This window comes from Geospiza fortis, unplaced genomic scaffold (genome assembly GCF_000277835.1).
Source record: "Geospiza fortis unplaced genomic scaffold, GeoFor_1.0 scaffold897, whole genome shotgun sequence".
In the NCBI taxonomy this organism is placed as follows: Eukaryota; Metazoa; Chordata; class Aves; order Passeriformes; family Thraupidae; genus Geospiza; species Geospiza fortis.
The window spans coordinates 114,272-137,501 of NW_005054580.1; the positions used below are offsets into that span (position 1 = coordinate 114,272).

The following is a 23,230-nucleotide window of genomic DNA, read 5'->3' on the forward strand; positions in this document are numbered from 1 at the left end:
TCCTTTCCTGAAATTTCCTTTCCTGAAATTTCCTTTCCTTTCCTTTTCCCTTCCCTCCCCTTTTCCCTCCCCTTTTCCCTCCCCTTTTTCCATACCAGTTTTCCCTTTTCCCTCTCCGTGTACACCCTCCCCACAACTCTGTTTTTGGGGTTTCCACTCCTTTTCCCATCATCTCTTCTGCTCCCGCAGCTCTGACCCAGGCAGCTCAGCCTGGACTGGCCACTTGACCCCCTGATAAATAAATGACTGATCTTTTCCAAACACAATCAACAGCTGGAGATGCCACTTGTGCCTTGATGTCAGTGGCAGAGGAAAAAACAGCATTCAGGCCATGCCAGTGACTCTGTTGTCATTTAAATGATCATAAATGAAAGCTTTCCTCAACCTATCCTTACTAATTTCTTTATTTTTTTTACCACTTTTGTGGCCATTTCTGTCCTCATATTTGGTGTCTAGAGGGGTTTTTTTAAGTATTTATTTTTATTCATTTTTAAAGTATTCATTCATTTAGTTTATTTTTAAGTATTTATTTTAAGTATTTATCATTTTTAGCAGCAATGGGGGAACTGAGCTGGCTGAAATAAGAGAAGGCTTGGACCTTCATGTGCAGCAAAAATAAATGGGAATATCATCTGTCCTTTAGCACAAGAAACAAAGGGCTTGAGAATAGGTTTTAAGCAAACCCTACCTGTGAGTAAAAATATCTTTGCAATTCCATATGCCAAAATAACTCAAAAAGGCCATTTGGAGGTCAAAAGCTGTTTTCTTATTATTGTCCTTGGAAGAAAAAAGGGAATTCTAGTGACATATAACAGCAATTCCATTTAGCAGAGAGCCCCTGGCAGACAGCTCTGCTGCTGTAGCCTCAGGCCACAGAAATTCCCTGATTTTCTCTTGATAGGTGTGGCCTCATCTGATCTGTTGGGGCTTGAGCTTTTTTAAAAATGAAATTTAAAAAAACCTTTCCCAAACACTCAGGGTCTCCGTCTTCCTTTCTATTTGCAAAGCAAAACTGGAAATAAATAAAGAGACACATTAAAAAAAATATATATAAATAAAGGTAACTAGATAAAGGTAAAGTCTATTCTCTGTCAAAAGAGCCACAAGCAACCACTGTTTAAAAAGTGACATTTCAATCTTCCTTCCCATCACGAAAAACTTTACACATTAATGTGGGGAAATGTATGGAAAAATCCATAAATATACCTGCTACACCTCAAATTTTGAAATTATTTGGTAGGAAACCTCCAAGTATCTATATTCCCCCAAATAGTTTAAAGTTCGTTTTTTTAAGACCTTACTATATTGAAATTGTTGGAATTATGAATGGTAAAAGGAAATGCCAGGAATTTTCTGTTGGCTAAATAATATATATATATGAAATTGTTGAGATATTTTTTTTTCTGATTAAAATTTCTTTTTAAATTCAAAATTATTCAAGTATTTGAGGAATAAAATTCAGTCTTTGAATTAAAAAATAAATAAATAATCTTTATAAAGTCAAGATTATTCAAGTATTTGATGTATAAAATTCAGTCTTTGAATAAAAAAATAAATAAACCTCAAAGAAAGAAGCGTATTTTGCACTTTGCACACCTTCTCAAAGGCTGTTCCTGACAGGAACATTGTGTCTCCCAACCATCAGAGAGCTGTTCTTGCTTGAGATGCAAATATCTTCTCACAAATAAAAAGAATTTTCACCTGGCTACCACATCCATATTCCCAATATCAGCAACAGATTCGCATCAAGCCTTGCAAAGCAGCAAGATTGTGCTAAAATCTTTTTTTTTTTTCTCTTTTCACCATTTCACCTTTGTAGAATGTCATTGCTTCTTATGGCTTTTATATATTATGGGTGTCTGATATATTATCATCGAGCTGCTCTGCCTTTCAGCTGCAATAAAATTGTCTGTACTCTTTGTGTTTTATTTCATTTTCCCCTTTAGGTTTTATCCAACAACAGCCTTTTTGTCCCAAAAGCTTTCCCAGCTCACATTCATAACTTGATGAATATTTACCAACATATACACCAGCATATTTTTATTTTATTTCCTCTGGGAAAAGGGAGTGAATATGGAAGGCAGTGAATGTTTTGCACTTTCCTGTGGCATCTCTTCCTTTGGTTCAAGGTTTGCCACCACATCCTGCCCCACTCTGTGCAAATGCACCAAATCACAGCCAGAACAGCACTAAAAATTCAGATATTCACCCAGCACAGGCAAAAGGAGCCTTTTATCCCTCACACCCATCAAGCAGCAAATGAAAAGTCAGTGTTAGATCCTCACAGTAACAGCTCCAGCTGGGACATTTCCACTGGTGCTGAAAATCCTTCAGCTAAACCCTAATTGTGGCATCTTCTTAATCAGGCACATCACAGCCAGCCAGGAAATTAAAAGAAGAAATTCCTCTCTAATTAAAACTGGAATTATGAAAGCAAGAGCTGCACAGGAAAGTTGAAATCAGTGCCTTTGGTTCATCACTGCTCCTTGGCATCCAAGACCAATGTGCTCCTGCTCCAAGTGCAATCAAAGGATTCCCAACATGCAAATTTTGCTCTCAGAGTCTTTGCAGTCCCCACCACAGCTCTCAGGCAGAAATGCACAAAGCCTGATTTTATTTCCATGTGGAAACAGGAATATTGAACACAAAGGTTTGCTGGAGAACAGCTTCACACAAACATTCTGAAGGATGGTCGCTGCTGAATTGTCACCAAAATCCCCTCAAGCCCTTCTCTACCAACACCAGCACTGCAAAGCTCCCTGTGGACACAGCTTGGGTTTGTGGAGCACACATGGTGCAGGAAAACAGGGGAAAGCACACTGTAAATAGAGGAGCACAATGGGGAGAACTCCTGCAAACTCTTCTGCTACCAATTCACTATTTCCTTTTTTCCTTTCCTTTCCTTTCCTTTCCTTTCCTTTCCTTTCCTTTCCTTTCCTTTCCTTTCCTTTCCTTTCCTTTCCTTTCCTTTCCTTTCCTTTCCTTTCCTGAAATTTCCTTTCCTTTCCTTTCCTTTCCTTTCCTTTCCTTTCCTTTCCTTTCCTTTCCTTTCCTTTCCTTTCCTTTCCTTTCCTTTCCTTTCCTTTCCTTTCCTTTCCTTTCCTTTCCTTTCCTGAAATTTCCTGAAATTTCCTGAAATTTCCTTTCCTGAAATTTCCTTTCCTTTCCTGAAATTTCCTTTCCTGAAATTACCTTTCCTGAAATTTCCTTTCCTTTCCTTTCCTTTCCTTTCCTTTCCTTTCCTTTTTCCTGAAATTTCCTTTCCTTTCCTGAAATTTCCTTTCCTTTCCTTTCCTGGAATTTCCTTTCCTGAAATTTCCTTTCCCACAAACAGCAGATAAGTTGCTCTGAAGCTAAAGGGATGCAAAATCAGCTCACCCAGCAACTTAATCTTGGAAAGCAGTAAAAAGAGCTATATTTAATGATGCTATTGTTCAGTTGGAATAATTTGTGTTTAATTTCTCAGGGAAATTCAAATCTTTTATGCCAAGCACTGATATTATTCCCTTTTTATATTTTTATCAATGGTTCAGTTGCCCCTTAATCAAAAGACAATGCAAGAGGGAATATTTCTCATTCAGCAGAGCATCTTGACTAATTTTATGGTCCCATATGTGATCCCTCTGAACAGAAGTTCACACAAAAAGCAATTTACAGCACACATGTAGCTGGAGAGCTAAAAATAGAATATGCAAAACTCACTCTTGGCGACAGAATCCTTCCAATGCCCTTTGGGTTTCAGCTGAAATTCACAATTTGATTAAACATGCTCCAAGAACGAGTGCACGAGCGTGCATTCTGTATTAGCAGGAAGGAAAAGAATTCTGTCTATTTATCCTGGAAACAACTCCCTCAGGTGCTTTTTACTGTATTTATTTGAGATGCAAAATGGGCTATGGAACAATATCTTGTATCTTAAAGGTCAGCTTGTTATAAACTGTGAATAAAATGAAATCCCCTGAGACTGGAGCTATGGTTCTCATAGAGTCCATATTGCAAAGCTTTAGCTCATAAGATCTAAAAGATCTCCATTAATTTTAAACAGATAAGTTCAAGCAGTCACTGATCTGCATCCAGAGGATTTCACCCCTTTATCAGTTTAGAATCAGTCTCTGTGCAAAGCTAAAAAAGCACTGAAATTATGAAATATTAACTCTTTTTTATAAGCACATAGAACTAATTCCAACAAGGAGCAATGAAACCAAGTCAGAGGAAAAAAAAATTATATTGAGACCATTTAAGAACTAGTATTGACCAGAAATGTTTCAGTAAACCACAAGAAAAAGACAGATTATTAATCTTAATATTGCAGATGTGGAAGGTCAGATGATTTCCCATTTACTCTGGGATTCAGAGGGGTGAACTGGTGTGGAAGCTGAGCAGAAACACTTTGGTACTGGCTTTGGTCTCAGAATGAACAGCAAAATATAAAACTCTGTATAAGCCTCTGCCAGTCACACCTGACTGAAAAACCAACGCCCTGCCTGCCCTGCTGCTCCCTGGGAAGGAGGAAAATTCTGCTGACACTGAGAATGTTCTCCCAAAGCCTTCCCAAAGTCAAACCCCTTGCCTTGTCCTGATCCTGGCTCTTCAGGGTGTTTTATTCTCTTTCTCCAGGAGGAAGCACCTGAGCTGACTGAGGCTGTAACAACATTACATTACCAAGGTGCATTTTCCTCTCCCCAGCAATCAAATATTACATTGATTTGTGAGAGCAGGAATTACCCAGTAAAAGCAAACTGTTCTTGCTGGTTTAGAAGTGCACAAATGAAATTTAAGGAGCTTCTGCCATAAAATATCCACTCTGAGTTATCACAGAGAATTTGTTTTCTCTGATTGCATTTTAAAAGACCACTTTTAAAACAAACATCAAGTACATGCCTGACTTTATTCTGCAGCTCAGCACAGACCTATAAAAAGGACAATACACGTATTCATAAACTAGAAAGAAAAAAATCTATTTGTTCAGCAACGTTAACATTCAGCTTGACCTTTCAAAGAACAAATCTATTGGAATTGCAAAATTTTTCAGTCTCTTAATTAGCTCTGTACAAAAGAATCCAATGCCACAAGCAAACAGGATATTTTCCATTCTGGCCTCCTGTACAGAGTGAATAAAATACTTCAGAATGTAATTCACCTGAAACCAGAATGAATAAAGGTCATTAACCTCACTGATTTAACCAATCCAATTTGTGGTCTTTGAGCATTAACTGAAATTTCTTAGACACACAAAAATAATTTTGCACATATGAAGACAGTGAAAACCAGATGTGTTACCAACACATTTGTGTTCCCAAATTTATCTGCACCAAAACTGGGCTACCCCAATCTAGTGACAGCAGGAGTTTTTTTAAATGTCTCATGGCCTTGCACTCTTCAATAAATCCCTGTCATAGAAAGAAACAATAAAATACACAGGTTTTAAAGAAGCACTGGTTCTTATTTTGAGGACCTCAACACTACTTAATGCTTCATGATCAACAATAAGACGTTAAGGAATTAACACTTCTCGAAAAAAAAATTACCTCCTTGTGCTGATGCCTCAGGTTTTAGCTTTCGTATTTTTCAGATTCTGTGCTGCTTTCGTGTGCGGGTCTGGGTTAGAATCCTAGATGCTGAAATTTTTAAACTTTCTGTGCTGAAAGGCACAGACTAGCAAGAGAACACTACATTTAAACTGAAGCTGTAGAAAAGACTTCCAAAATTAATTAATAGCACTAAGATTACAAGTGTGTAGTTAGTTAAAAGTGTGTAATATCACAAAGTAGAAAACTTAAAGTTTAGAGTTTTGGAACATAAAAATAAATATGAAGCAAGATAGAAGTTTCAGAGCAGAAGCAAGTTGTTCTTCACCTTCTTCCTTCTTCTTCATGAGTTTAAGTAGTATTTTTTAATTAAACAGAAAAGTCTCCATTGCAAGCTTCAAAAGATCAGTTATTGAGTTAAAAAAGAAAATAATCTCTGTCATTTCTTAATTAGATAGTTTAGTCTTAAAAGACCTTGTAATAAAATATATTTAAGTAATTAATAAGGCATTTCATGCCTTGCTAATAAAAAGCTACCAAACTCATAGTTGTAAGACTGTTTCACTGATAAATAATGAACACCTATGTCCGAACATAAAATACTGTCTCAAGTACCTTCAATCTCAACTTTAATAAAAGTAGAAAACAATACAAACAAATAATCCACAGGTCTGGGCTTTCTATAAGAGAATAGTAAGCTCTCTTCACTGAGTAGGGAGACAAAACAATTCCTTCTCTAGCTGGGGACCAAGGACAAATGATCCAAATCTCAGGCCCAAGAGCACAAACAATGTGGGCTGAAGAGAGAAAAACAAGAGGGATGGGATTCACAACCTAAAGCTGGAATTGTACAATGAACTCCAATATGCAAATGGAGCAGAACTGATCAAAGGGAGAGACCCCGTGCCCGCTCATTTTGTGACCATTTTGGTTCATCTGGGTGCAGCCCTGGCCAGGCTCTTGTGCTGCCCAAGGTGGATCCATTGAGGAGACCCTTTTGATAAATCCCTGCTTTATTCTTTAACTCAGTGAAGCCTCTGTTCTAGCTCAGCCCTCACAAGGCATCACTGCTAGGCCTCACTGAACCACCCCAAAAAAACCCAGGCACCTACTCACCAGAATTTTGGTAGTGTAAGCACTGTTGATAGCAATTGCATTGACCAGCAGCTCCATGGTTTTGGCAGGGATGGAGTCGGGGTCGGGGATCTCCTTGTAGTGGACGTCGCCCACGTAGGCCTGCACCACGGTCATGCGGTTGGTGGTCAGCGTGCCCGTCTTGTCCGAGCAGATGGCCGTGGCGTTGCCCATGGTCTCGCAGGCGTCCAGGTGCCGCACCAGGTTGTTGTCCCTCATCATTTTCTGAGGGGAAAACCCAACAAAAGCCAAGTAAGGAACCCTTTGATGTCGGCTTTGACAGGATTTTAGTAGTAAAAAGGAAAGCAGCCCACAGTTAGCCTTGCTGGTGAGAATGTTCCCTAAAGCTTTGGTGTGGGCCAATAACCCCAAATCCCAGTTACAGACAGCAAAGCTGTGCCCATCCCTGAGGTAATTTTGCCTTTGATAACCTAAGAGAGCTGCATCGTTTTCCTGCAGTAGGTTTGCATTTTAAGGAATAGCTGGAACAGGTCGTTATCCCTCATTGTTTTCTGAGGGGAAAACCCATCAAAAACCCAAGTAAGAAACCCTTCGATGCCGGCTTTTGAGGTTTTTAGCCATAAAAAGGAAAGCAGGCCATGGTTAGTCCTGCTGGTGAGAACCTGAAGTTCCCTAAAGTAGAGCTTTGGTGTGGGCCAATAATGTCAAATCCCAGTTATAGACAGCAAAGCTGTGCCTATAACTGAGGTAATTTTGCCTTTCAGTGAGGTAATTTTGCATTTGATAACCTAAGAGAGTTGCAGTATTTTCCTGCAGCAGGTTTGCATTTTAAGGAATAGCTGAAAGAGGTTGTTATCCCTCATCATTTTCTGAGGGGAAAACCCACCAAAAGCCAAGAAACCATTCAATGACAGCTTTTACAGGATTTTAGCCATAAAAAGGAATGCAGCACACAGTTTGTCTTACTGGTGAGAACGTTCCCTAAAGCAGAGCTTTGGTGAGGGCCAGTTACCCCAAATCCCAGTTACAGACAGCAAAGCTGTGCCTATCCGTGAGGTAATTTTGCCTTTGATGAACTTTTTAAAGAGTTGCATCATTTTCCTGCAATAGGTTTGCATTTTAAGGAATAGCTGAAACAGATCGTTATCCCTCATCATTTTCTGAGGGGAAAACCCATCAAAAACCCAAGTAAGAAACCCTTCGATGCCGGTTTTTGAGGTTTTTAGTCATAAAAAGCAAAGCAGCCCATGGTTAGTCCTGCTGGTGAGAACTTGAAGCTCCCTAAAGCAGAGCTTTGGTGAGGGCCAATAACCCAAATCCCACTTGCAGACAACCAAGCTGTGCCTATCTACCCCTAAGGTAATTTTGCCTTCGATAAACTTTTAAAAGATTTGCATCATTTTCCTAAGGTAGGTTTGCATTTTGAGGAATAGCTGGAACAGCAAAGGTGAGCTAAAGGAGCTGGAGATTTTTAAACATTATGGCTATAGCAAACATTTGGGATTTTTTCTTAATACTGCTTGGAATGCCAGGATATTATCTGGCAGCATGCAGATGGACCACACGTTTTGGGGGAAAAGCAAAAGAGAAAGGGAAGAGAAAAAGGATGTCAGAGGAAGGACATCGGGAAAATGAGAAAACATTTTCAAAGCAGCTACATTTTTCATTAGCAAAACCCCATCTTTGAGACTTGCTCCCTTTTTTAATAATTGCGATATTTGGCTGCACAGATGCCAAGAGATTCCTTCCTAAACTTCCTAAGTTAATTTGTTTACACGCTAAATGGAAATCAACTTTACACCATCTTCATCTAAGATTCCCAGAATGTTTAAATCATCTAATTAAATTGCTCAAGTAATCCTGAAGTCCAGGATGTTAATCCTCTTAATTTCCTAATAGATCCATTTACATTGACTTCAAAGAACTGCAACTGCATTTAAGAAAAGTACATGAAAGCTTCAGTGAAACTCTTAATTTCTTTGAGAAGCTCCAATTTCTCTGAGAAGTGTTCCTGAAGACTTCAAATCCTTGTCAAAACTTTGTATAGTTGCACAAGAAAATTTGAATACAAAATTATTCTATATCAAAAGACTGGACTATTTTCAGAGTACATTCTGCTCAATAAATTCCTGGTTCCTTGCAAATTAAGTAGGTATTTCTACTGCTTGATATTCCTGCACTGTGCAGTTTTAAGGAGATGTGCTGGAAGATGTATTTGCGTTTCTGTTAGAAATACTTTCAATATAAGTGTTCTTTAAAGCAATTTCATGAACATTTTGAGTACATAGTTTTCAGACCATTTTTCATCCCATCTGATAAAACCTGAGGACCAACTCAGTGGTGAACTCAAGCAAACAGCACTTTTCTCCCTGGATTATTTTGAATGTCTCTTACCTTTACAGAATAAGCCAGAGAAATAGTGACAGCAAGTGGGAGTCCCTCAGGAACAGCAACCACGAGCACAGTAACACCAATAATGAAGAATTTAACAAAATACTGAACGTAGACAGGAGTGCACTCAGGCAACCACTGCTTCTTGTTGACCACAAAGGTGTCAATGGCAAAATACAGTACCAAGATGATGACAGTGATGGCAGACATCACCAGACCTGGGAGGAGAAATCACCAGTTACCATAAACCCAAACAGCGCTGAGAACACAAGCAATTAGAAATTGGGATTTGATAGGAAATTCTTTCTTTCTTTCTTTGTGACATTTTTCACCAGTACCAATAACAACGATAAACCATACAATGAAGAAAAAAACATTGCCATAATATATTTACAGCGCACAAGGAATTCCAGGGAATTCATTTTTAAGCACTTACTGCTGCCTTTACAACTTCCCAGGCAGTGCAGGAGTTCTGCTGTCACCGAAGCTAAGCTTATTCAATTTAGCACATTACTTTGCCCGGTACGACATTTATCTGTCCTTTTAACCCCTACCTTTTACAAATTACTTGTCTATCCATATTTAAACACCCTTCCTCTAAGTAAGTATATCTTTAGAGGCTTGAGCAAAGGAGTCTCCCATATTGCTGTATAAAATACTGTAGAAAAGCCCTACAGATGAGTCTGGGTGACTATGAAGATGCAGAATTATGCACAGGACAGTTTTTCACCGGGTTTCTTTAAAATGTGACTAATACTGGTGTTTCCTAGGTGTCCCTTTTCAAGGGAACATCTGCAGAGTGTGTATTTTCATGAGCAGAAGTTCCAAAGAGACAGAGCCACCAATAAATATTTCACAGGATTGACAAAATGTCCCAAGCATTCCATCCACTCTCCCAACTGTTGGGATAGCACTCCTGCTGCACAGTTTTGTCCCTGGGTTTGAGTACACAAATAAAATTTCCACTATAACCTCCGCTTTGCCTTGCTCTGACAGCCCTGTTTGGCAGCTTTGTGTGAAGGAATTAAGCCTGCATTTTGGAATAAATTAATTTCTCCCTAATGAGATCATAGAGTAGAAGGAGAATGCTGTGAATTTCATGTCTTGACTGCAGTTTTTAAAAAACTGGTAAAGCTGAAGGATGCTAAGGTTGACAGGAAACAGATGAGTCAGGAAGATCATTCTGTGCCAGAGGATAAAGGAAAATTTATGAAAATATTGCACAGGCAAATACTCCTGACAACAAAAGACATCCCCACAGGCTGCTCAACACCAAAGAAAAACCAAATGAGGCAATGATAATTAATTTAGCTCCTGTTCCTTGCCACATTCTGGTCAGAAATCCCTACACAATTACTTCAAGAGTGATGTTCACGTGCCAGAGCAGAAGTCAAGGCAGTGCAGAAAGGTATTTAATCCAAGGAATTAATCATCAGGGGAAACAAAGGAGAAGAGCTGGAGGAATATGAACTGGGGCAAGGCATGAAATTGGATATCAAGGATGATAATCCTGGATTTGGTCACACTCTGCTCAGGCAAAGGGAATTGGCATTGTGGGGTTATGTGATCAACTCCTGTGATGAACTCATAGACGGATGAGAAGGGGAAAATCCAAACTGGGGGAGAAGGCTGAGGGAGATGGAGCAGAAGTAAAGAGATCTTGGAGGGCCTCCACCAAGGAACTGAGACCAAAATCCCTTTAAGAAAATCAAAATCTCTTTATTACCAGGAGAAAAGCAAATTTAAGGAACTTTAGGCCCTTATGGAAGGTTTCCACTCTCTGCCCACATGTTGGAGAAGTGCTGCTTCCAACCCCAGGGGCCAGATGGCTCTGGATACAGGAGTCCAGAGATGTGTCATGCTTGGGGAGAAGGCAGGAATGTGGATATTTGGGGAGAACAGAATGATTTCAGAATCCATGAGAGGGAAATACTGTGTGAGTGATATTTTGAGATGGTATTAGAGATTCTGAAACTGTGCACTCCCAAGTTCTGAGGGGAGAGGAAATTAAATACGTAATTACTGCACTTGGGAATATTAACTCTGAGAAAAGCTGTATTTCATTTTGATTCAAATATTCATTACAATCCAAGTTGCCCAAAGCTCCTTGACAGTCAAAGCTGATTTTTAGGAGAATAAAAGATCTTCAGCACCACATACTCTCCTTAGAACAGCTTTGTGATGACCTATTTCCAAATCTTGCTGTAAAAAAAGGGCCTGTCCCTTTTCAGAACCACTTGCTCTGCAGCTCTTTGCCTCCTGTGACCCAGAGGGGTTTGGTATCACCCAGCCATACCTGCTTTGCCGATCTGCACTGCCAGCTTGGTCAGCTTCCCCTGCAGGACGGATTTTTCTTTCTTGTGCATGTTGGATTTCTTCTTGTCCTTGTCGTCTCCCTCTCCCCCTTCCGCGCTCTTCAGCGGCTGCATCTCCATGGCAGCAGCCCCGTCCTGCTGCTTGGCTGATAATGCAGAACAAAACTGTTAGTCCAGAGCTTTATCCCTTCCTTTCCTCTGTGTTCATCCTCTCTGAACCCAGCCAGCACCACAGGGGCTGCCTGGGACAATCTGTGCCAGGGACACCCTTGGCACCCTGGAGAGCCAGCACATCCCTCAGGACACGTGGGGATTTGGGTTGGAGAGCACTGATGGGGTTTATTCCTCATTTTGACCCCCACCCATGATGCTCTGGGCCATACACATATATGTCACTGAATGTCTTGCAGGTGACTTGGCAGGTGACAGCACCAGCACTGCAGCATTCCCTGCAATGGCAGAGCTCCACATTCCTCTGGATTTTGGGATTCCTCTTAGAATGCAATGCATATTTCCAATGCAAATAGTTTGAAGGCAATGTGGTTGCACAGGTGGCCCGTGTGTCACCTCTCTGGGGCACCTCAGGGACCAGGAGACCATACTCTGCCATCCACCATTGCAGAAAATCCCTCAGTTATAAAGTTTCCTCAGCATTCCGTGATCAAGGTACTCAGCCCTTGGGTCTGATGGTGGTGGCATCACCATTCCCCCACAAAACCCACACACAGTTTCAGGGCTGATCCCTCCTTTCCTGACAGAATGCCAGCAGAAGGAAACTTTATTTTTACCTGTTTCTGAAAAGCAACGACATTGCAGTGGATATATGTGCATGTGTCTGGTTTGTACTGAGTACAATAAATAAAATAGGATGAGATGAAACAGCTTTGCTTTCATGAAGAGATTGTACAAGACCGTGCTTGTTTGACCTGGAAATCTAATTTATCTACCTAACCTGAATGCTTACTATTTAATAGCATTTTATTTGGTACTTTTGTATCATGAACCACTGAGTTTCCCTATCCAGTTTCTGAGCCATCACCTTTACAATGTTCAATATTATCTGAGAGGAGAAAATTGTCGTTTAATTTGGTATAACCCAAAGAGCTCTTGATAGCTGTGTCGTATAATAAAAAGGGAACCATAACTTTGCTTCAGAGAAAGCAAAATATTGATTCCCATTTCTTCCTGACATTGTATATTAAATAAGAAACATCTAGGACTCTCAATCTTCCTGTTGTTTGTCCTTATTAAAGTCTTTTACACTGCTAGGTAACACCTTGGCTTTAAGGTTTCCTTTTTTTATTGCTTTGCCTTTCCCCTGCAAATGAAGAGATGTCCCGACAATGCCATCAGACACCAGAGATGATGAGACATAAAAAAACTGGGCTGGAAAATCACTAACAAACACATAGGATACACAACTTGCACAGGAACAATTAATTCAAATGAGCTTTGTGAGATGAAAGCAACATCTATAAATGGTCCCTTTAAAATGCTCCTCTGCTAAACCTCAGCAGCTTGTGGAAGTTACAATCTCTTTGTCTGGGGTTGGCTGTTTGGGGTTTTTTTGGACATTCTACATGAACAATTAGGGCCAGTTTCACACACAGGCACAGACCACAGGTTCTCACTGTACTTTGGGACAGGGTTGAACTACATGCTAACAATACAATCCACAACCTCCTGAATAGCAAAGAAGATTACCTTTGTTCTGGTTGTTCTCCATATTCCCATCCTGCATCTTGCCTAAATGATGAAAAATTCCAACAGACAACAGACAGTAAACAACCTTCAGCCGAGACAGAACACGAAAATGGGGATTTATATCAATGGGAGACAAAACCATGAGCACACCACGGGCACCTGGGCACCATTCCCTGCCCTCACACCTGCACTCACAGAGGGGCCAAGGAACTCCAGCCAAGCTCAGGGCTGGAACACCTTAAATGCTGAATATCAGCACGTATTTTTGAGGAATCTGCATCAATTCAGAGGGGGAAACTCATAAAGTGGATCTGGTGGGAAAATGAATTGGAATAATATTCCTGAGCTGATGTTTCAGAGGGCTGGGACTGAAAAATTCTGGCACACACCAGTATAGAGTATGGCTTTCTTAATGTATTCCAGAATTAAATTAATCATGTTACTAAATTGAGAAAAAATAGAAACAATGGTGTTAATAAATCTAAATGAATAAATTAGAAATGTAAATCAGATAGGATTTTAAAATTACATCGTCCTCACTTGGTTGTACTAATTAGCAAATTTCTCCTGGAAATACAAGTGCCAGGTGACCTAAATTCAGATTTATCCTGAACACAGATTTACCATGTGCCTCTTTAACTTCCAGCTTGACATTTTATCCACCAACAGCTTTACCACAGCAAAGTCCTTATTCCTTTGTGCCTTTTTCAAGTGGAAATGTCATTTGAAAGTGTGCATGAGATAAAAATGGCAAAATATACAAATCAGATACAAAACTTTGGTATTCAGAATAACAGCTAAATATTTTCAAATGGATTCCAAATTTCTTGGTGGGATCCCTTACAAAACTTTCACAGTAATTATATGAATTTATGGAAAAGGCTACAACAAATACTATCTCAGAATGGATGACAATGTCTTTTGGTAGTTATGTAAAATACACAATAAAAAATGATGCTAAGGAAAATTAAGTTAAAATATCATTACAGGATTGTTGACACATTCTAATAAGAAATGTACCATCAGAATTTATTAAAAAATGTGCCAGCAGGTACATCTTGTTCTTCTGACTGCTGTGTGGATTATTTTTTTCACTCTGCTGTGAATAAATCATAACAAAAATGGAAAAGCTAAGATGCATCTCTTGCATGTTGGTCTTTGCACTAAGTGAGAGAGCAAAAGTGACCAAGTCAGTGTTATATTTGTCAAAAATAGGCCCCAGTGCCACACTGGGAAATTCCAAAGCCCAGAAGCAGGGCCTAAAATCATCTCAGAGCTCAGGTGAATTACTGCGGTGAACCACTGACCATCAGCTGCATGTCTGCATTTCTAATTCCATTCATACCCCAGCAATAACAGGACTTTTAAAAATTCAGAATTCACCTTCCAGAGCTTTACACTTTGCACAAGAGAGGAATCCATGAACCTGAGCAAACCAAGCTCCTTCCCACAGCGAAATCCCCTGTAAAACCTTGGCCTGGGGGGCACAGTTGGACTCAGTACCTGCCTGGTGGCTGTTTTTCTTAGAAGAGCTTTTAATAAAGTTACTGGAAGACACAAAGTATCTCTGGAGATTGGGATTTCTGGCTGGAGCATAAAGCCTTCCCTGAGAACTGGAAGGCATTAATTTAGAGCAGGCAGTCTGCTCCATTTCCTGCTCTGGAGATCCTTTTTGCAGAGTGCAATTCCAAATCTTGGAGAGGCAAAAAAATGGAACAATATTCAACTTTCAAAATGAGAAAAATCACCAGCAAACCCCAAATATGATTGTACCAACTGGCAGACACATCACAGAGATTTTTTTCTTCATTAAAATATTTACTTTTAGGGCATATATTTGCTATTTGATAGCATAATTATCATAATAAATTACACCAACAATTGACTGGCTACCTGAAAATAGCAGTACACAAAATAAACAATTATTAACAACAGTTTAAGCTCAAGTATTTTAAAAATACATTCTTAATATTCTTATTCTACTGCATTCAGGTTATTGAGTGGGGGAAGTCATCAGAGGTAGTTACAGTTCAGTTATTTAGATAGAAAAACAAAGAGAAAGTAATTTGGGTAATCAAGATAAAGAAAAGGAAGCTGTAAACTATTTATATCCTTCTGTGCCAAATAATTTTAAGGCTGCGCTTTGGTATAAATTATGAACAAGGAAATGAAGGCAGAAAGAAAGGTGATAGAATCACCACTGCTGAGAGATCCTTCCTCCTTCCAGGTACAAATACTCCCCCATCCTTCTCTCCTTGGCGCATCATTTAGAATTGTCAAAAGGAGGAGTGTTTTGTAATATTTTGATAGCATCATGTGAAATAATTCTTTAAAATACAATATTTTTTTACATAATTCTGAAAATATTTTCGTCTTTTCTGTTTGGAATAATAAATAAAATAAATGTTGTTTGGGCTGGAGAAATCCATCTGAGTTTTTTATCACTTTTCTAAGCAAGGATGAAAAATTTCTAACATCTGCATTCCGCAGCTGATTTGAAAGTTCTGAATTTAAATATAAATATTTTTCACATGCTTTTGCCTCACTACAATTCTTGTATTTTGGAAAGGACTGGTGGCATCTTTACTGACTAAATTCTTACTATAAAAGTCATGGATTTCACCCAACAAAATTCCCAAGAAAAGCCTCCCCTTTATCTGCTGCAGCCCTTGAGGAAGAGCCAATCACACAGAATAACAAAGTCCTATCACTATTTTGGAAATTATTTCCCTCATTTGGAAATTATTTTTAAATTGGAAGAAGTGCTTGGAATCAACCAAAGAAAATAATGGAATTATGTTCCGAGCGCTGAGAGGGAACCACTGTATTAAACAGGAAGTTTTAGATAATCCTTCTATGCATTCAATAAATAACTTCACTTACAATTAAAAAATGTATTAAAATATAAATCAAATGTATTTAAAATACAAAAAGAATATTTTAAAAATAATTCAAACTGCAAATTGCTTTTCAGGAGCAGAAGTAGCTCAGTATCTACACTGGGATTAGCTGTAGATGTAAAATATTCCAGCAGAGATTTCTCTGACTCTGCTCAGCCATTTCTATACCTTTTCTATATTTTCTGAACACACATTTAAGTAGCAAATTCTCTAGCTTACAAATGCCAAAAAAACCCCAACAACCCACCCTGGAATCCTGATTTAGGAAGGTGGCAGTGCTCTACTGGAAGGAAATCAAATTTGGGGTAATTTGAGCTACTAGAAGGAAATCAAATTTGGGGTAAACAAGCTGTAAACAGTGATTGCTGCTTCCCTGATTTTCATTTTTTAAAGTTACCTTTACTAAATATAATACTTTGGAATGAGATTAGTTTTCCTGAATTACTGCCTTTCTGCAGAATTTTCTGCTCTGTTTATGGCCTTAACTTGCAACCTTTCAAAAACTGAATGTATTGTCCATAGTTCTGACAATGAGTTCAGTAACAATTCTCTATTTGGATCTCAATTCCTAAAGCTCAACATTAATAAGAATCTGTAAGAGTTCCTTTGGTACAGCACATAATACACAGGCTGGGTCCCAGAGTAAATGAATTTATCACTACAGCCTCACAGGCTGACAACAAACTCTTTCTCTTGTGTCAATTGTTTGTTGACAATTAAAAATGAAAATCTTTTATCTGAAATGTAATTGGTTGATTTTCCAAGCGACAACATTTCCTGAGCTTGCTACTTATTCAAGTACATAATTATTAATTCTTATTTTAAGGTATTTTCTACACAAAGCTATTAGACTTGTTTCCAGTCACACCTCAGGAAAAATTTTCAGACCTTAAAAAAATATTAATTTCATCCAGACCAAAGGAATATACAGATGAATTTGGGGTCCTTGCTTTGTAATTTATCCTCTCCTTCCTTTCTCCCCTCCAAACCATATCTACATTTTAGGTATTTCACTTCAGTATAGCAGTATTTCATATATCTGCAGTGTTTAATTTCAGTATAGCACTCATCAGCAGTGCTAACTGAGAAATTACCAGAAATCTGGCATTGCCCATTTCCCAGATAATTCCAAAGCACTCAGACATATGTTTGCCTGCCTGAGTTCTCTGAGCAGTTGAGTTGTGGAAAGCCTCTCCTGCCCTTGTTGATCAAAGACCAGCAGAATTATTGACCTGCCTCATCTCAGAGGAACTAAAATCCAAAACATCCTTAACTGCACAAAAAAATTCACTCCACACTGCAAAGCCCTGAGCTTGTATCCCTCAGCTCCAGGATAAACATGGGCAGTAACTGTTGTTCCTGACTGGAGAGAGGATGATGGAAAATCACATCCCTAATTCCGACACTGATCTAATATCCCCTGGAAGTCAATTTCCTCATTAAGCTCAGCATTAAGCCCAAACACAACAGGGACTTACCAGGCAGCCCCAGCTCTGAGCAGAGCCCAGGGCTCGTTCTGCACCTGCTGGGCACCAGCAAAGAGGGGCTGAACTCTGCTCCCATCCCTCCTCTGCAGCTGGCAGGGACTTTACACTCATCAAAGTGGAATTATCACAGAATCATCACAGGATGGTTTGGGCTGGAACCTGAAAGCCCATCCAGTGCCACCCCTGCCATGGGCAGGGACACCTCCCACTGTCCCAGGGTGCTCCAAGCCCCAATGTCCAACCTGGCCTTGGACATTCCAGGGATCCAGGGGCAGCCACAGCTGCTCTGTGTCAGGACCTCAGCACCCTCACAGCTATGGAGAATAAAGCACAATTCATTCCCTGGTTCTTGCCCTCTAGGGAATCTGGAACCTGGATGATGGAGGTCCCTGCCATGCAAGGAGATGTAGGGATTGTAAATCCTAGTTTTCCAGGATTTTAAATCTGGTTATATGTTTCTTTAAAATTATTTTAAAATAGGCTTAAAGATTTCCTGTGTCACTGTTTGAAATAAGATCCTACAGCAGTAAATCCTGTTCCTTGTTTAGCACTTGACATTGCTGTCAGAAACTCTCATTTCACATGTGAAATGCAACCTGCATGGAAAAAAACTTCTTTCACCAACATGATGAAAAGTAGAATGACTTTACTCAGTATTTTTGGCTCTGCACAAGCAGGAAAGGTTGCTTGGCAAATAAAGGCTCATGCATCTGATTAGCAGCAAAATACAGCTGATGCCTACACTAATATTGACCCATTCAATCCAATTTAACACTGGAATTTCACTGTTAGGAGAGACACTGAAATATCTGCGTGCTAACACACAGGGTCAGGAATCTGTCCTGGGACACAGTCAAAACTGGCTGCAGGAATGGTTTGCTTTGGGTTTAGTTTACACAGGCAGGCTCAGGAGAAAGTCACTGAGGGCTCACACAAATATCCACAAAACTTCTTGGTCCCTCCTGAAACAGATGCTGAAAACAGCAAAAGTTGTTCCTAACATGGTGTTGGTTGAAATGGAGGCAGATCCCTGATCCCAGCCCTCTCTCAGAACTGTGTGAGAATTATGAGTGAAAAAGAGGAGAAGCAGAAAGAATCCCTTGCTCATGGTGCTCTTCTCCAGATCTATGCTGAATAATGAAACTTTACAATAAAACATCAGGTGAATCTGCCTGAAAGTTTTGAAACTGGCCTGACACAACTGCTTCTTTTATCTGCAGTTTGAATGGCAAATGAATCACGATTTCAAACTCTGCCTCTGCCAGGCTGAATTCTGGGGGAATGAAGCTGCAGCAGCCCTGTGGCCCCTCTGCCAAGCTCCTGCAGAGCGTGTGGAGCAGGATCTCTCAGAGTGCAGTCACACAAACACAACATCTGTGCAGGTCAGCGAGGGGAGAGGGAATTTGACACAGTCAGGAGAGAAATCCATCAAATCAGACAAGCCGGGGGTTGTGACGTACCATTGACTAAGCTGGCATTTGCATTATCTGTGGCATTTGCACCTGCTGCACCATCTGTGGCTGGAGGAGGGCGGGAGGAGGGATGGGAAGAATCTACTGAGCAATAATGGATAAAAAAAAATATAAATAAACAAAAAAAGCACAACGACAAAACAGCAAATAATAAATAAATAATAACAGCAACACGAACGAATGCACGTGACAGAGCGAAAAGCTTTCGCGGCTTTGTTTGCTCCCAAAATCAAAGAGTTTGAAATTAATTAACACAGATTTCCAAAGCAATGTGGCATTGGGAAGGTGTCACAAAGTAAGCTGAAAACTCAAATAATAATAACAATAATAATAACAACAATAATAAAAACAACAAAAGATAAATATGAAACACATTTAGCAAAGTTAAAGGAGCTGGTGAGAACTGGCTGTACACAGTCCTGTGTACATTGCTTTAGTCCTTTTATGTCTTATTTTTTGTACTTTAATGTAATTTATGCATTTTTTAAGTGGTTGAAATGTTTCCTTTGGAGTTAATTTACACGGTGTTTATGTAGCTTTAAAATTGGCATTTAAAAATCTGTACATACTTCTGCGTAGCGCAATGGTAGATATTTTATGTTTTAAATAATTTTGCCCATTATGATTCATCATCACTGATGCACCCCAGTGTAACAGGACTCAGTCCATGTCCTGCCATCACCCAGGTAAAATGCTAATTGATCTGAGTAGAAACAGGGAATTTTCCTATATTTTATGTGGAAAAGGCAAATATAGTCTTGAGGAGAATAAGGGGTTATTTTAAATCCAGATAACGGACATGACACATTTCCTGGTTTGTGATGACATGAAGGAAGAATCAGAAAAGAAAACCTCTTCTTCTTTTCAGTTATTATCCACATATTAGAAAAAATTGGACAAGAAATCTTTCCTAACAGGAAATTGAAAACCTTGAAGGTTTTATCATTTTACTATCTTCTTTATAGTGAAGTTCAATAAAATTAGTCTCTGCAAATAATAGCTAAAATTAATTTTGTTTTGTTTCTGATGGTTAATTGCTCACAACAGAACCAAATCCTCCCATGGATCCTGGCTGAGGCTCTCAAACTGCTCCAGTCCTTGCCCCTCAGGGATTATTTCGTGCTGTACTGGGTTGGTACTGCAGAAGAATGGGCTGATTTTATTTACAAATGGCAAATTGGGAGAAGAAAATAAACAGCTCCCAGGATTTAAAAACACACCCTGTGCAACTGCATTGAGGAAAATTTCAATTGCAAATTTGATTACTGTGGTGGCAACGACTTAAACTGTTTTGGTGACTCGTGCTTGCTCTTTATTCCGTTTGGATCCCCACCCCAACCAGCACAGCGTGAGCTGCTAACAGCAAATCAAGTATTCCACATGAAATACTTTGCAATTTACTTCTGGAGAACAGCTGATTATTCCAGCTCAATGGGAAGATTTGCAACACCAACAATGCCTGCTCACCAAAAGATCTGGCACCAGCAATCTTGTTGATTTGAAATCATTTTTTAATTTCAACTTGAGTGATTCAAAGATGATTATTTCAATCAGCAGTTCCCCCCTGATTTGCATCATTGGATGGGGTACAATTCTTACTCTACCTGGAAGCTGCTGTTCCTCCTCCTGTTTCACACCTGCATGATGATTTTTAAAGTGTTAATGAACAATAAAAGCACACACCCACACACACTGAAAGGGGCAGGGTTTCTGAGAACTGCAGGTTTATGTTCCAGCAGTTTTCATTTGGGTTGGTGCCTCCATCTGCCACCAGCTCTGCCCAGGCACGAGCACAAAGCTGCATCAGAAAATGTGGAGGAATTCTCTATATTATGGATTCTTTATATTATAGCTGTTTCTACAGAGCCATGTTCAATTAAATTCTGTGTCTGCATCCAAATTCGAACACACCTCTGTAAAAATCTCTGGTAAGTTACAGCCACAATGTGGGGAAAACTCCCTGATTTCTCTTTTCCTGCCTTTCCAGGCTCTTCCCTGTGAGACCTGAGAGAACCATCAGTGTCCTGAGCAGAGCCTAAGGAGGCCAGCCCAGTTAAACCCAGCTCAGGGAGCTCTCCATCCCACAGGGGTGAAACTGCTCCTCCTCTCCCCCAGATCTGAACAGCAGCAAGAGCAAACTCCAAGGTGCTGCTCCAAACTGGTCTGGCATAAGAATTTTGCTTTGTGACATTTCAGTCTTTTCTCCTTTTTATTCTCCTGGAGCCCCCCCATGCCTGGCAGCTATTGAGTATTTCTGTGCAGAAATGAAATGGTAAACATTTCATTTAGTAAAAAGGGATTTCCTCAAAGCAGCAGAGAGTCAAAGGCAGGCACTTGTTGAACATACTCTGAAATGGAAATTGTAGGTCCTGAAAACAATTTGAATTCGGCCTTCCTATCTCAGCTTCATATAAAATGATGGAAACAAAAGAAATAAAAGTGGAATCATATTGCCTGACAGATAGCAAATAGAATGTTCAGTAAAGCTTTAACTTCTTTTTTGAAATTAATAGTGAACACCACTAGAAAGAGCAGAAATGTCTGAAAAACCTGTATTAATTGGCCCTTAATCATGTCTGAAAGACAACTATTCTTAGGACAGACTTGGAATGAAATTGTGGAAGCAGAACAATTTACAAGACTTCATGAAGAAAAACTGGCAAGGACAGACATTAAATCATGTTTCTGCTTAGTGTGCAGCCCATAAATTAGCAAATGCTTATGACATCACACTGTAATAAGGTGAAAAGCCCAAAGAGGCTTCTTGATTTCATTAACTGATGCAGGACATGAAAGTAAAACTGTCTTCTAACATTTACTGCTACATTCTTGGCTTTTACTATTCTTAGCTCGACCTTTACACCTGAAGAAATTAAAATGCCTCTCAAGTCAGTCACTGACATTAAACAATCCAGGCTAGCAAAGAGCCACAGCTTATCTTTATTTTAATCCTGAAGCTCCAAGACAGATGCTATTTCCATGGCCAAAGGGTTTTTTTCCTGGGGGAAAAAATATTGAATTGATAGAAAAGCACAAAATCTTAGCCAACTGTAGGTGAGCATGGATTCATGTAGAGAAGCCACAGCAACTGGAGCATGCCCAGGTATCCCCTTGCATTTCAGCATGGACTGGGAGCCTGCAGTTTCACACTGGAAAAACATCTTGTTATCCAATGGATTTATTGGTTAACAGCTTCTGCTGTTTTTCTGTGTGACATGTGATGATAAAAATGTGTCATAAAAAAAAAAGGGCAGTTTGAAAAATCCCATTTATTTGTCAAGAGCAGAGGAGAGCTCTGGCTGCACAAAGCCCAGGAGCTTTCTCTGGAGCATCCCGGTGTTGGGAAATTTACCTTTCTTGTCTTTCTTCTCCTCCTCTTCTCCCCCAGCTCCCAGCAGAGTGAAGATGATGCCAGTCTGAGAATTCACCCCCACAGCAGTCACCAGCATCCGCCCAGAGCCTTCCATGACATGGGTGCCTGAAAAGAGGCAAGACAGGTTACAGAGAGCTACAATAAATGTAAAAAATTATGCAGGGCCTTTCTGAAAGTATTGAGAGATATTTGCTATGCTTTATAAACCTCTGTTGAGGGAGATATTACCACATAACCAAAATAAACCCTGTTGTGAATCATTCTCAACCAAGAATTAATGCTTAAGTACAAACCTCATGCTGCACATCCATCATCATCAGACTCTCTTTTTTAAAAGAAATATTGTCACCAAACGAGTTTATCTTCTGCAAGAAAATAGTTTCAGCAAAACATCACAAATACACAAATCAGGTAAAAAAAAAAAACAAACAAATAAATTCCATTCAAACCTAAAGATCAGAAAATATCTTTAAAAGCCAGCAGAGACTTGGGTGGTTCAGTTGGAAAGGAAAAGTGCTGCAACCTTCCTCAGAAATTTATCAGAGCCTCCTTTAAGATGTGTCACTATTTCCAAATACCTTTTAATTAAGAACTTGCTAATTGCAATTCTGTGTTTTGTTCTGAGGGAATCTTCTCCTGAATTTCATGACAAAGGTGGATAAAAATATCCTCCAAAAAATGCCCTTGGCTCCTGGGCTCCCAGAGCAGCTTTGCCAGGCAAACAGGCACCCAGCAGAGCTCAGGCTGAGCTCGGCACATCTGGAGAGGGCAGAGCAGGCAGAGGGGATGGGATGGGTGTGGGGATACCAGTCGTGGGTTTCTCTGGGTCTGGGTTGAAGGCACTTGAGACAGTAATTCATGTTCAGACTCAAGTGTTTATTATTTCTTATCAGTCAAACAGTCTCAGTGCTGTGAGTTCAGCAGCTTTTCATTAGAAGGCACGAAATGGCCAACAATCTCTTATT

General features: G+C 39.7%; 1 protein-coding gene across 11 annotated transcripts in view; it reads right to left on the reverse strand.

The window, feature by feature from the left end:
• The window catches only part of ATP2B2 (ATPase plasma membrane Ca2+ transporting 2), a 305,210-nt gene that overhangs the window by 71,378 nt on the left and 210,602 nt on the right, over positions 1 to 23,230 (reverse strand). For 5 of the 11 annotated variants that reach the window (XM_031064303.1, XM_031064308.1, XM_031064301.1 and 2 more), the window contains 7 exons: positions 22,245 to 22,370; positions 20,497 to 20,529; positions 18,881 to 18,973; positions 13,034 to 13,075; positions 11,311 to 11,475; positions 9,018 to 9,232; positions 6,645 to 6,887 (listed from right to left, as the gene is read on the reverse strand). In XM_031064303.1, the coding sequence (XP_030920163.1) occupies positions 6,645 to 6,887; positions 9,018 to 9,232; positions 11,311 to 11,475; positions 13,034 to 13,075; positions 18,881 to 18,973; positions 20,497 to 20,529; positions 22,245 to 22,370 (917 nt within the window). Of the gene's footprint in view, positions 1 to 6,644; positions 6,888 to 9,017; positions 9,233 to 11,310; positions 11,476 to 13,033; positions 13,076 to 18,880; positions 18,977 to 20,496; positions 20,530 to 22,244; positions 22,371 to 23,230 lie in introns of all 11 variants that reach the window. The other 6 variants (XM_031064309.1, XM_031064306.1, XM_031064307.1 and 3 more) reach the window with 4 other exon arrangements.